General features: G+C 46.5%; 6 protein-coding genes across 6 annotated transcripts; 3 read left to right on the plus strand and 3 right to left on the minus strand.

Moving 5' to 3' along the window:
- The first annotated feature begins 332 nt into the window (after positions 1 to 332).
- Positions 333 to 1,878, plus strand: BGW36DRAFT_204740 (putative recombination hotspot-binding protein). Its single transcript, XM_046209884.1, has 7 exons — positions 333 to 610; positions 712 to 748; positions 862 to 915; positions 977 to 1,110; positions 1,181 to 1,286; positions 1,357 to 1,592; positions 1,655 to 1,878. The coding sequence occupies exons 1-7, from the start codon at positions 545 to 547 to the stop codon at positions 1,709 to 1,711; spliced, it is 690 nt and encodes a 229-aa protein (XP_046070710.1). The 5' UTR covers positions 333 to 544; the 3' UTR covers positions 1,712 to 1,878.
- A 27-nt stretch (positions 1,879 to 1,905) lies between these two features.
- On the minus strand, positions 1,906 to 2,588 carry BGW36DRAFT_361260 (putative glutathione peroxidase Hyr1; the record flags this gene model as incomplete). The annotated part of the gene is made up of 2 exons (XM_046214262.1): positions 1,906 to 2,486; positions 2,546 to 2,588. 2 exons carry the CDS (start codon positions 2,586 to 2,588, stop codon positions 1,906 to 1,908), a joined length of 624 nt encoding a protein of 207 aa, XP_046070711.1.
- Positions 2,589 to 2,937: 349 nt separating this feature from the next.
- BGW36DRAFT_382948 (transcription factor Pcc1-domain-containing protein) lies at positions 2,938 to 4,090 on the minus strand. Its single transcript, XM_046216606.1, has 2 exons — positions 3,804 to 4,090; positions 2,938 to 3,750 (listed from the first exon to the last, which is right to left on the minus strand). The coding sequence occupies exons 1-2, from the start codon at positions 3,845 to 3,847 to the stop codon at positions 3,438 to 3,440; spliced, it is 357 nt and encodes a 118-aa protein (XP_046070712.1). The 5' UTR covers positions 3,848 to 4,090; the 3' UTR covers positions 2,938 to 3,437.
- Positions 4,091 to 4,434: 344 nt separating this feature from the next.
- Positions 4,435 to 5,166, minus strand: BGW36DRAFT_398776 (uncharacterized protein; the record flags this gene model as incomplete). The annotated part of the gene is made up of 3 exons (XM_046218445.1): positions 4,435 to 4,541; positions 4,595 to 4,726; positions 4,779 to 5,166. 3 exons carry the CDS (start codon positions 5,164 to 5,166, stop codon positions 4,435 to 4,437), a joined length of 627 nt encoding a protein of 208 aa, XP_046070713.1.
- Positions 5,167 to 7,743: 2,577 nt separating this feature from the next.
- On the plus strand, positions 7,744 to 9,703 carry BGW36DRAFT_299091 (protein-tyrosine phosphatase-like protein; the record flags this gene model as incomplete). The annotated part of the gene is made up of 3 exons (XM_046211498.1): positions 7,744 to 7,795; positions 7,877 to 8,417; positions 8,467 to 9,703. The coding sequence occupies 3 exons, from the start codon at positions 7,744 to 7,746 to the stop codon at positions 9,701 to 9,703; spliced, it is 1,830 nt and encodes a 609-aa protein (XP_046070714.1).
- Positions 9,704 to 13,031: 3,328 nt separating this feature from the next.
- Positions 13,032 to 13,264, plus strand: BGW36DRAFT_429447 (uncharacterized protein; the record flags this gene model as incomplete). Its single annotated transcript, XM_046220691.1, has 2 exons — positions 13,032 to 13,119; positions 13,176 to 13,264. 2 exons carry the CDS (start codon positions 13,032 to 13,034, stop codon positions 13,262 to 13,264), a joined length of 177 nt encoding a protein of 58 aa, XP_046070715.1.
- Between the last annotated feature and the right edge of the window lie 262 nt (positions 13,265 to 13,526).

Genomic DNA, 13,526 nt, shown 5'->3' on the forward strand with positions numbered 1-13,526 from the left:
AACATTGATTAATCTCATTTTTGGATCTCGCAGCAAGGTCTCTGCGCTTGCGCATGTCTCGCTGCACAGTGTCCTCGGTCTTACACTACCACCGAGTGACGCGAACCCCTTTTTCATCATTTCGTCGGTATACCGGCGGGTTGGAGAAGAAGATAACAAAGGGTCCGATGTGTTGCAGAGCCTAAACTGTTTAGAAAACTGTCGAAAATGGCAGACTTGCTCGTGGAAGAACACTGTAGCTATTGGTGTATTATGATGAAAAAGTCCGTTTGTTCAGTAAGTAGTGTGGCAATCTCAGTCGACGTGATCCAGTATTCCTTGTAGCTCGTTCTATTCTCGAATTCCAAGCGCGTAGCCAAGTTCTAGAAGTAGGTCTCCGTACTCGCTCATCAAAATTGTTGAAGCTGAAGCTCAAGCCCAAGCTCAAGCTCTGACGCCACACCAATCACCTCCCCGCATCGACTTCCAAACTCGAAGCTCCAATCAACTCTTGCTACTTTGCCATAGCAAGAATCGCCTAGAAACAATCTAATTATCCTTTAAAATGATCGACCCAGCAATTTTCGAGAGTCTGCAGGCGAAAATCGATGAAGAATCGGCTGTGATTGATGTGAGTGATCTGTACTGCTGCTGTTTTATATTTTTTCCATGTCCCCGCGTAGGATTGCGTGATGGTGACTGCCAGCTCAAAGTTCTCATATATTGAAATAGGAACTCCATGACATCGTCCAAGCGCTTGCTAAGAAAGGTGTGTGTTTTCGAATCTAATCTGCTCTGACTAGCGTGTAGCAAGCAAATGTTGCCTCTCAGTCCTATGTCGAACGATGCGCACGGGCGGGTACTGACTCTGCTCCTTGACAGGACGAACAACCCAAGCTATACTCTCTAGAGCCCATTCAACACCTGCTAAAGACTGTACGTATCCTTTCCTCTAATCTCGAAGAATTGACTAGGCTAACGTGGATTTCATGACAAGTGAAACCGGTCCTCGACGAAGCAGCGCAGCAAATCCTCGCCCAGAAAGAAGAAGTCTCGCGATTAAGCAAAGTCGCGAACCAGCACCCATTCTACAGATTTAACAATGTGTGGTCACGAGAACTGCAGAATTTGGTGAGCGGATGCCTGTCGGTAGTAAACTGGTCCATGATAGGTCTCTGACTGCAAATCCACTGATACAAAGGTGTACTACATCGAGCTCTGTGCCTGGCTAGGAGGTTTATCAGAGTACAAACAATCGGCGAAATCGTCATTTCTAACGATTGATGAAGTTGGGAAATTCCTTGATGGTGTGTATTACAATCCCTTCACATTATGGGATTGAGCTGTTGGTTTGCTGATTTCTGCTGAAACGGACAGTCCCTGTCAACCTCAAAGACGAAGACGCTTTCCACCTCACCATTGAAGAATACCTCCTTGCCCTTATCTCCATGGTTGAAGAACTCTCCCGTTTGGCTGTCAATTCGGTCACGCTTGGGGATTACACCCGTCCGCTCGAAATCAACTCATTTATCAAAGACCTCTTTGCCGGATTTCAGTTACTCAATTTGAAGAATGATATATTGCGAAAGAGAAGTGACGGGATCAAATACTCGGTAAGCTGGAGCAGTTACTGGAGGGATATATAAGGCTAATCTGGTTGGCTATATAGGTGAAGAAAGTGGAGGACGTAGTTTATGACCTCTCATTGAGAAATCTGATTCCGAAGGCCTGATTTACGAGAATTGTCCACTACGGCCGGATGAGGGATTGCTTTGGTATCAATTAATGCTGGCATAATCATTTGATAACAATTTTGATAACAATACCCGATAGTATGGACATAATGAAACCAAGAGACTGAAAAAGGAGACATAGGTATCAATGGAAACGAACAAACAAGAAAAGTACGTAGTGAAAGAGCGTCTCTTAAGCCAGCTTTGGCCCACCCTCTGGCTGAGCAGGCGCGGCGGTTTCTGTAGCAGTCGGAGCGGGTTCAGCCTTGGTGGTTGTTTCTCCAGAAGCGGCACCGGCACTGCCGTCCTTCTTGGCCTTCTCGATCTCTTGGATGATCGTCTCCTCGAGACTCTCGGGCTTGGTGATACTCCTCCATCGGCCTACAACTTCTCCCTTGCTGTTGATCAACGCCTTCTCGAAGTTCCATAGCACTCTCTTCACGCCAAACAACCCCGGCTTCTCACCCTTGATCCACTCAAACAAGGGCTCTGCATTGCTGCCGTTGACGTCAATCTTGCCGAGCATTGGGAAGGTCACGCCGTAGTTGACTTGGCAAAAGCTCTGGATTTCATCATTGCTTCCGGGGTCTTGGTTTCCGAACTGGTTGCACGGGAAGCCAAGGATAGTGAAGGCGCCAGGTTGTTTGGATTCCACTGAATTGTAGAGCTTCTCGAGACCGGCGAATTGAGGGGTGAAGCCGCACTTGGAAGCAGTGTTGACGACGAGGACAACTTTGCCGCGAAGCGAGGAGAGGGGGTAGGGGTTTCCCTTTTCTGTACAGCGACGAGGGTTAGCATAGTTCTCTGAAGATAGTAACACGGTGGCAGCGTACTGTCAGGAGGCTGAAAGTCGTAGAGGGTGGTTGCCGAGGCCATAATGGTGGCGGTAGTGGAAGCTGAAGTGGAGGAAGAGAAGGGTTTGCGATAACCGAAGATACAGACTCGCGCGAGGGGGGACAGGTGCGATGGCTTTAAGCAGGAGCGGGTGACAGACAGCATCAACCGGCGATGCAGAACGAGGGCATATATAATGTTCAATGCTATGTCGAGTTCGGATGGAGGTGACGTCGAATGTTGGGAGCAGCGGCGGCGCTCGGCTGTTTACGGCAGCGACGCCGGACTGGTCTAGAGCGACTGCTTATTCATGCTCCTCGTAGCCTCTTCTGCTGGTTATTAATACCAACTATTATCAACCATTAATATTGTTATTATTGTATCCGTATCAGCCTGATCAGGCAATACGTGAAGAACTTAAAAAGTAGTTTCTCGGGGCTGATTGGCTGCCAGGCGCCGCGACGGTCTCTACAAGTCGGCTCGCGACTCTCAGCATTCCTACGATTTCCTAGCATGGATTTGGAAGATATCGGTGAATAGCTTGATTTGTGTATCCTGCTAATTAATCCCTAGTTAGATTATTATTTATGCAGATTGTGCAGGCCCAGTGCGACTATCATAATATGCCCGATATGACCTGGATCAACAGTCAAGATCTTTCCAGCAGCTCGAAAGATTTGTCATGGTATGCACAATAGGCAGTGGCACTTATCGGTTGGTAGTTGTGAAACATTCTGCTTTTGTTGCACCATTTCCCATCGGCATGATAGCATGTCGTATATACTAGAATATCCCGCATGATGTAATTGTGCTTCGGCTCATGTATAAACCAGCGGCCTTTTTGTAGAAGCCTGGAGGGTGGGGATAGGGAGTGAAAAAATAAGATCGTTTTCATTCTCCCAGCCGCCCTTTATCGGATTTTTCCTCGTCGAGAACATCCGTGTCCAACTCCTCCATGACCTCCAGCACGACACCGAGTGTTTCCATAAATCCATTTACCGAGACGCGGAGCATTCGATTCGTCGTGGCGCGGTAGGTGGTCTCCAGCACCGTCCTGCTTTCTTCATCGGCATCATCGGCGGAGCCAGAGGGAGTTACTAGCGCATGGCTGCGACGGACAAAGGATGAAAGTTCTTGATCGACCTGGATGGCTTGAAGAGCGGCGGACGCGAGGCGATGGGTAGGCAGAGGTAGGGAGATCACTCTAGCAGGAACTTGTTAGCGATCCGACACTGCGGTTTGTCACATTGGACTCACAAGGAGTATGGAAAGTCTGTGCTACTGTCGATATTTGACGACATTTTGGGCGTGTGGGGTTTGTTGCACTGGTAGATGATGCAACAGTTCCGGTCGCATAAATTAAATAAGTGTTGTGTGAATGGACAAGTTACTCCGAATGGTTTGTTGGTGAGGTGCACTGCGGGGTTGGCGCCGTGGCGCAGACTACATGTATAGATCCAAGCAGATTATTTTACGCCTGTACGCCAATGCTTTTTTTACCAAGAGCATAAATCAAGCGATATGTTCAATGTTGTATATTCAACATGTCAAATAAAACATTATCATAAGAATAGCAAATGCTGTGAATTCACAGCAAGATATAATAATTCCCCTTCCACTCACAACCAGATCGTCAAAAAAAGTTGTCGCAAAACTGGAGGGGTATAAAAAGAAGTTTGAATATTAAATCGCAACGTCTCGAAATTTCCTGTTCACTTTCTAAGTGATCGTGGAAGTAATCTCAGTCCTGAAGATTTGTCTAAAATATACATGACCTGAAGCCTAGCGTTTGCACGCGCAAGTTTTCTGCTCGAAGAGAACGCGATAAACACTCGCAGAATATATGATAAAAGTGCCTGAGTGCTGTTATAAGTCCGTTGGACCGCATTTAGGCGGAAGGAAGCTGGACAAGGGCGAGAGGGAGCTGGGCAACCGAGGCCAAGCCCTGGGTGAGGGCAGTGAGCTCAGTAACAGTCTGGGTCAGTGGAACGGTGTCTAGGCCGATGTTAGCTTGCGATATATCATACCGGAAGACAAGGATGACTCACTTTGGATTCCGCTGCAGAGGTTGTTGGCGAGGGGAACGAGGCTGTCAACAGTGTTGAGAGGGTTGGACAAAACACCGGTCACAGTGTTGAGGGCATTGGAGACTACATCACGCTTGACGGTGGAGGTGACCTCTGAATCAGAATGTTAGTCGACGAGTATGGAGTGGTGAGCTTTGAGACAAACCACCGACGACCGGACCGGCAACCTGCTCAACAGTGTTGACAACAGGGGAAGCAGCAGACTCGACGGTACCGACAGCGCTTCCGGCGGCGCCGGTAACACCATCAGCAAGACCACGCTTGATGCCAACGGGGAGCGCGGGGAGAAGGCCTTGGACACCGCCGAGCTGTTCCTTGATGGAGTTGAGGGTGTCCTGAATGGCGCTGAGATCGAGAGTGCCATCGACAGCCTGGACGGCGTTGCTGGCGGCGGGCTCAATCTGATTAAGGAGGGTGTTGACCTGGTTTAGAACGCCATCAACGGTGTTGGAAAGGGTGGTATCCCGGGGGATAGCGGCAGCAGAGACAGCGCCAGCAAGGGCGAGGGAGGCAGCGATTCCAGAGAACTTCATTGTGGGATTATCAAGGAGTGACTAGGTTGAGTGCTGTAAAGAGTGACTGGGTTTGAGTGAAAGAGAATGAAAGCGAAAGACGATCTTCTTAGTGATGGAGAGGGAAAAAAAGAGATTCTTTGGGTCGACGACTCGCATCCTTTATATACACCTCTTTATCAGCCCCTATTGGCATTGGCTATCAACTTCAGGCCATGCGCACGCGGGATATGGCAGCGCCCGAAACGGTCTGATTGTGGACAATCTCCATCTTCTCAGCGAAGTCAATGAGGATCGACGGCTTTCGTAGGAGGAGCCAACCTCCGCAACCAGTGGCAATCCAGCGAGCAAGTTAGGGGAATTAAGTCCCCGTATCACGTCGAGGCTCGAGGTGGGCCCGAAGTATAGTATGCAGGTGGTTGAACGGTGCGGGTTCCTGGCGGGGAAGACTATTGCTTTTTCTGATATTGCATTTTGCACTGCACATCATCGTCATCGGGCTGCTATCAAACGGAAAGTGTATAGTCGTCGTCGTCGTCGTCGTAGCTGATATGCTCGCCCGATGCGGAGGGCAGCTCACTGCTTCTGGCACTTGACACACTTGACAGTTCTCTTTGAGCGGTTCGCTCTCTCTTCCATTTCCCTCTTTCTTTCCTCAGAGGCTTGAAAGACAAGCGACGCTATCGACAGGCTAATAAAGAAGAAAGAAGACTAAGAAGGAGAACGCGGGGGAGTCGCCCAGTGCGCGTGGTCGGATTGGGCGGCGCTAACTGTGTTGGGGCGCAGCACAGACTTGGCCGCTGATCGGAATTTCCTGGAGAACTACCGTTTGTATTATTACCAACTTTGAGAACGAACTCCCTAGTTCTTTCATACTGACATTCCGACATATTGACATATTGGCACCGAGACATGTGTCGATATCCTGATACAGACGACATGCTGAAGACCCGTGCCGGGACCACTGAGGCTCTCTGTACACGCATACTAATATACGACACTCGATGTCTTCTCATGATTAATATGGCACCGTCAACCACCGCACGTCCTGTTTGGCAGGTGAGCGCCGTTAGTGAAAGCTTCCATATAGACTAGCATCCACCGTCCATATTACGATTTTCAGTTTGGCCACCAGAACGCAGACTCCTGCGCTGGTGTATTATTCTTTGCGGATCCCTGCCCAAGCTTTGTGGCGCACAAGCCACACGCCTCCTCAAGCGAGACATTTAAATTTCCTTGCTATCTGAGCGTTGATACGTTCAGCTGTAATTATCATTCATCCTAATTAATATTCATACATGCTAAGCGACTTGCATATGACAAAGTAGCTGGCATGTCGGCAGATTCGGCACTCCTTTAGTCAATACTTAACGGTTTATGGAGATATGAGGGTCTAGTGAATTCCCTGTCCCCAAAATGGGGAATTTCTTCCTGCCAAGCTTCATCTTGCGGTGAGCCAACCCAAGAAGATCAATCCTTCTCAATAACGTCATTGAGAGACGATGCTAGTTGCTAGGTCGGAGGTTGTGCGCTAATAGAGATCTCAGGGGTTGGGAAATGATGATAATACATAATAATAACAGCTAGCCCATAGCAGCCATGGAGATGAACATTGGCCACATAGTATTTAACTGTTAGTATAATAGTACGACGTCGTTGAGTCGCTATCTTCATATTGAGATTTGATAGTCGTAAGACTGAATTGAACGCTATACATCAGCTAGACGGATGCAGCTGTAATGAAGCCAGGTTTCTTCCTATCAGTTTCCTCTGTCGTCCGTATTCTGTCTGGTATGTGAGTTGGGCTAAACAAACACCACAGGGATAGCTAATGAATGACTTGTCATTTGGACTCCAGGATCGGTGACAAGTCACGCTGTGAGTATGGAGGATAGGGGATGCTCATAAGAAGAACTGTTAATCGAATGACGGATAGCCGGTCCGTGGCACGGTGGCAAACAAGAAGTGGCCGAAAATGTTGCCTGTGTTTGTTTGTTGCTGATTATTCAATGTAACTATTTGCTATTTGTTGTTGTTGTTGTTTTGTGTGGCATGGAACCGCTGATTGGCCGACGGTGCAGGTGGCAGCCTCGGCGCCTAGGGCAGCACGCCGTTGTCCCGTCAACGGGAGTACACTAGCCGCATTAGGAAGAGTATGGGCAAGCAGCCAATCACAGGTGGCTCTACAGTGGGGCAATTGCCGCCAGTGTCAACTTAGAGCCTCAGGCCGACTACTGCATTGCTACTCTTGTGATGATTAGTTATTATTATTACTGTGATGCTTCTTCTTCTCTTTCTTCTCCCCGATATATTGTTACTGCCCTTCGCCTGCGCATTGCTCGCTGCATTGCTCCCTATTCCAGCTATTTATCCATTGCATCGCATACTGCTTCCTATTCTTTATCGCTGTCCCCTGCAACTGCGGCTGTTGTGTTGTGTTGTGTTGAGGCCTCAATCCATGGTGGAGGGCCTGTTATATTGATCTCTCAATCCATCCCGGCACCGGTTCTCCAAGGCCTGCACTCTGTTCTGCTGTCACTATCCGATTTGGCACTCTGAGTAGCTTTCTACTCTCCCCTGGCGGCAACAAATATCAAGATGCCGTCGCACGCTCCGGCCGGTCACGGACAGGTGATCGAATATATTCAAGGTATGGGCACGTGAGCTCATGATTCCGCAAGAGCTACTTCTCGCATGTCCAGCAACAAACCAAATGCTGACGTGCAACCAGATCGCTTGTATCTCGCATCGTTTTCCTCTGCGCCAGATCCAAATGCGCTGTTCCCATTCCCCTCGCAGCAGCAATCGTCGCCTAGTAAGCGAGCTGTCAAGACCCCGCAAAGTCCAGTGAGGGCTCCTAAACGCAAAGTTCCCGTATACTTCACGGTCGACGATACTCTCCTTTACAACGCCTTCCATGCAGACTTCGGCCCTCTCCATATTGGTCACCTATACCGATTTGCTGTGCACTTCCATGAAATTCTTGGTGATTCAACCAATGCTGACAAGCCTGTCGTGTTTTGGAGCAAGCCCGATCCCCGAAGCCGTGCGAATGCTGCTTGTCTGGTTGCCTGTTACATGGTCTTGATTCAATCATGGCCACCGCATCTCGCCCTCGCCCCCATTGCTCAAGCCGAACCCCCCTATATGCCGTTCCGTGATGCTGGCTACAGCCAAGCGGACTTTGTTCTCAATATTCAGGATGTCGTGTATGGTGTGTGGAAGGCAAAGGAGGAGTCTCTGTGCGGCTTGAAAGATTTTAGTCTGGAAGAGTGAGTCTAGTAATCACTTTCATTTGGAGAAATCATGTTAACAAGATAGGTATGAACGATACGAGCGAGTAGATATGGGCGATTTCAATTGGATCACCCCTCATTTCATCGCATTTGCTTCACCGCAGCAACAACCTGTTGCCCCTATCCCACCGAACACGCCGAAATACGCTGCACTTCCCAAGACCATATCCGAAGTGATGGCTTCGCAACTCCCAGTTCCTTTCAAGAATGTGCTTGCTCATTTCTCATCGCGAAACGTCGGGCTTGTCGTACGACTGAACTCCGAGCTTTACTGTCCCTCTTATTTCACTGCTCTTGGAATCGATCACATTGATATGATATTTGAAGATGGTACATGTCCACCATTGCCACTTGTTAGAAGATTCATCAAGATGGCACACGACATGATTACAGTGAAGAACAAAGGAATTGCAGTTCATTGCAAGGCTGGTTTGGGTCGTACCGGCTGCCTCATTGGTGCTTATCTTATATATCGATATGGGTTCACGGCAAATGAAATAATTGCTTTTATGCGATTTATGCGCCCCGGTATGGTGGTGGGACCACAGCAACATTGGCTCCATCTCAATCAAGGCGCTTTCCGCGAATGGTGGTTTGAAGACTCAATGCGTGAGAAGCTTGCGTTGGCTGCCCCCGTTACTCCTGGTCGTCAGGTCAATAAGCAAAGATCAAGTAATGGGCAGACTGTGACCCCTCCCAATGCAAACCAATCGCGAAGGTCGGCACTCGGAGAGATCGACAATAACGAAGGCGGTGGCTCTTATGCCGATGAGAACTTGCCTGCGCCGACACCTGGCCAACCTCGAAAATCTCACCGCAAGGACTCTCGTCATCATCCGTACGCCCGCAATGTCTCGGGTACACTGGCGGTCAATGGAGAATCGGAGAAGGCTTCAGATCGAACCTCCGTGCGAAGGTCTCGGCGCTCAGGTACTGAGCAGAGTGAAAGCGAGGAGGAAATCCAAATGCGCATGCTTGCTAAACGAGCATCAAGGTCTCCCAGTGGATCTCCAGCTGCACGGTCAATCAGCTATTCTGCTACCGTCACAACTAGTTACGACTTGCACGAAGACCGAGAAAACTGGGTAGAATCTGGAGTAGCTGTCCAGAAGACTCCCAGTAGCACCAAAGGCGGCATCCCTCTGAGCAAAGTACGGCCCAGCCCTCGTCGGGTTACCGATAGCAAGGGTGAGAGCAGGGGCGTTCGCAAAATTAGCGGTCGGGTGGGCAGCGTGGGAGCATCTCCGACTAGAGTCAAGTAAATACTGGTCTCCTGGTTTCTTCTTTGTGAGCCGTGAGGTTTTATGCCGACAATTGCATTTTTTGCGTTCTGGGTATATTCAAGTTGCTTCTCTTCCAACGTATAGATACCGCTGGATTCGGACAATTAGTGGTTGCATATTCTTCTGCGAGTACATTTTAATGCTTTTCCTTTCTGGAGCTTTGAGTCTTTGAAAAGCACGTTTGAGATGGTTAAACGAAGAGTTTGGCGTTTTAACTGAGTGGCATTACTTTGGTTTCTTTTATGTTCCTGCTGGTCTACGGCTTGCAAGGGCGATGAGACTTTGCTTGCTATTCATTCATCAGTGGGGTTATCTATTTGGTTTTTTTCTTCTCAGGGTTCGGTGGTGAATTCAACTTTTTTTTGCGCTTCTTGATGGTCTAGGTTTACACTGCTGTACTGTGCTGTACATTATGTCACGCCTCGATGATGATAATGATGTCCTTTCATATGCAATGAGTATTAAGCTATTTTTCCAATTTATTACACTTTTAATCCACTGGAAATCTAATTTTGATTGGCATGTAAACCTGTTGATCAACAACGATTTGCTGCTTTGATTCCAGTTTCAGCCATACATTTACCGATAAGGAGTCGTGCCTACAATCGAACGTTGGACAAATCATGTTATCATGTTACTGTTGTTCTTCACATCGAAGGTTCTCCTTTTATATCCATCTAGTTACCTGGTAATGGAAGGATTGAGTAAGAAAGGAACATTTGAAACTATAATTTACCAACATCTCATGTGATTCGAGATTGATCCTAGGAAATATGGATGACAGACCTAAATTTGAACCGCCAAGTTTAATCAATCAAGGATAATTCAATATATCTCAAAAGAAGAATTGAATTAGAGGCAAATAAAGTCCCCGCAATTTAAACAATATAATATATTCAATAAGCCTAAGGCATTTACAACTGGCGTCTGTAGAACCATTTAGTTGCAATTTTCGTCTTAAACATATTCTAGCTTATTCTGAATTCGTCTGAGTTATCTGTTTCTTGCTACTGTTTTGCCGAACTTCTTACAGCATGGTGTATTCACACGAAACAGATGAATAGAAGGCTCCGTCATGTCTCCTTTACTGAAGACACACAATTTCCCTACATACAAAGGATTAGCAACGGTAAATAGCATAATTATCCTACAGAAATGAGGAGGAAAAATGCCATTAGTTTGCAGTCTCTCAACCCATCAACACCAATTCCACGGCATATCTTTGTTTTGAAAAACTCCATAAAATCTAGTACCGATTGACAAAATCCTCCCTCCCTTCATCGCGCTCACAATCCATGCCACTCTCACCCATATGCTTTAACGATGAGGTGACTTTGCGCATCGCTTGACTGTGACATTTCAAGGTTTTCTGGTTCAAAAATCTCACGTAGATATTTTAAATGTGCCGGCCTCGTAGTACAGTGGGGCTTGTATTGAATCAAAATTAGCTCACGCACAACGAACTCTGAGATATAAATAGCGTCAGTGGGAAAAGTGTCGGGTTGATAGCCATCGTCGCAGATTTTTTTCCATTCGGATGAAATGGCATCAAGGGAAGACTGGTGAGTTACTTCGTCGTCACCAATGGACTTTTCAGTTTCCGTAATATTGTTACCAGTGGTCTCTTCTGTAGCTGTTTATCGTGATGATGATTGTGTGTTGATACTCGTATTAATTGCTAAATAAATGGGAATTACTTTAGGCCTGGATTTTTGGCCTTCGAAATGGGGTATGCTAGCGTTTTTTAACTGACACTCAAAATCCATGTTTGGGAACGGAACATTCGGTGTTGAATATTTGTATTTAATCAGACAACATCTGGATAGAATATCACTTAGAAACAGATCTTGCATAATTAAATAGATTTATTTTCAACATTTTAGGAAAGTTGATCGTTTCTTAAAATCGAATTTCAGTTTTTCGTATCTCCTCCCCACGAATTAGAGCTACTTCATACTTCAATTGCAACTTTTGAAGTGGCAATTGTGTATGTATGACATAAATGCTCTACATCATAGTAAGTATTTCCTTACTAGCCTACCCATAGCTTCAGATTGCCAATAAAACGATCAGATTTAAACAAAACCATTTAACAGACTGATTGAATGTTACTCAAAAAGCAGAAAGCTTCAAAGTGCCGTTGTACTACCATGATCATGCAGAAATATAAGCCCGGCCAGTGGATAGAATACAGCCCAATCGACAGTATCGACATCCCTCCCCTTTTTTGGACCAAATCTGATTCCAATATTTGCAGACCCTTATCGACACAAAGGCGTCATTTCGTCGCTCCTTGAGGATGATGAGGGACATCCAATGGGCCAGTATCTGGTACTTTCCCTCTAAGTGCTACATCTTCTAGATCAAGACTCTGACATGTTGAATAACTAATGAGGTTCGAGAACAAGATATGGAAGATCGTGTGCATACCGTGAATGAAAGATTTATCTACCGAGTGTTGGAGAAGCCAGAGGGGCCTTGAGATACGGCTTTTCATAAAACGTGTCATCGCGGGCTAATGATGTTCCACGAGTTTGACGTATATATACTCCAAAGGTTTTTTTTGACTAAGATTCAATGTCAGAGTGAATAGGTCTTTATTCTGGGTCTATATCCCAGAATAAGCCCCTGTCTCATATTTAGTGCCCAGTGAGTTTTGGTGTTTGTGTAAACCTACATTCTGTCCCGGTATGAATACCAAATCCTCAGAAGTCAGAAAGCAACATTACCAGAATTTACATAAAGTCATTCGGGTCCAATTTATGTTTTGGCCTAAAATAATTGAGTGCAGTTTCCTCCAGTCGATCAGTTGACAGTATATTTCCGCCCACGAAGTCAGAGGGGAGTGTAACTCCCAAGAGGCTATGCTAGTAATGTTTCCACTGAAGAATCTTAGTTCGAACACTATCAAATAATTTATCTCATATTCTGCTCCTCATGTTTGCTCACTTGAGCTAACATAAATTTGTAGCGAAGCATGTTGAGTGAAGTTATTTAAACCCGCTCAACGACTAAATCCGCTTAACTCCGAATCAAGGATGAATTTATAAACCGTCAAAGAGACCTAAGAGAATATTGATATATACTAGTTTTCCGTTGAGTTATAGAAAAATATTGAAAAATGCCAATTCACAATGTCTACTGGCTAAGTTGTTTTTGTCACTGGCGCAACTCAAGGCCTGGGTTATTCTATTGTTAAGATTGTTGGCCTGCGTGAGTCTTAGAATACGTACCTCTTTGCAGTCGAAGCCCTGGAGATGGACAGAGAGCTGTAGAAGAGCTCCAAAAGCTGGGTGTGAAGGCCAATATGGATTTGATCCAGCTCGATGTGACAAATGACGAGCAAATTGCTGCAGTCGCAAAGCATGTGGAGCTGAAGTATGGCAAATTGGATGGTAAGGCCTTCTCTTCTAGTTGAATATCATATTTTACTCGCAGTTAACCCCAAAAGTGCCTATAAACAATGCTGGTATTCTCAGAGTCGCGCCGGCCAACTCCACTGATCTTCCAACACGCGCAGCACGTACAATGAGCTACTGAACGTCAATCTTACCTCGGTGGCTGTTTTGACTGATGCATTTATGGACTTGCTCTACAGATCTACGGACCGAAAAGTGATAAATATCAGCTCTGGTCTTGGGTGCATGCAGAATAGCTTGACGAAGAAGATGGGCCGATTTCCCGCATATGGTGCTAGCAAGATTGGCATGAACGGAGTCACAGTACATCTAGAAATGGTAATTTATTTGACGATGACTACCACAAGGGATTTAATTGATGAATGTACGAGTGGTAAGACATC

This window comes from Talaromyces proteolyticus, assembly GCF_021365285.1.
Source record: "Talaromyces proteolyticus strain PMI_201 chromosome Unknown BGW36scaffold_8, whole genome shotgun sequence".
Classification (NCBI taxonomy): domain Eukaryota; kingdom Fungi; phylum Ascomycota; class Eurotiomycetes; order Eurotiales; family Trichocomaceae; genus Talaromyces; species Talaromyces proteolyticus.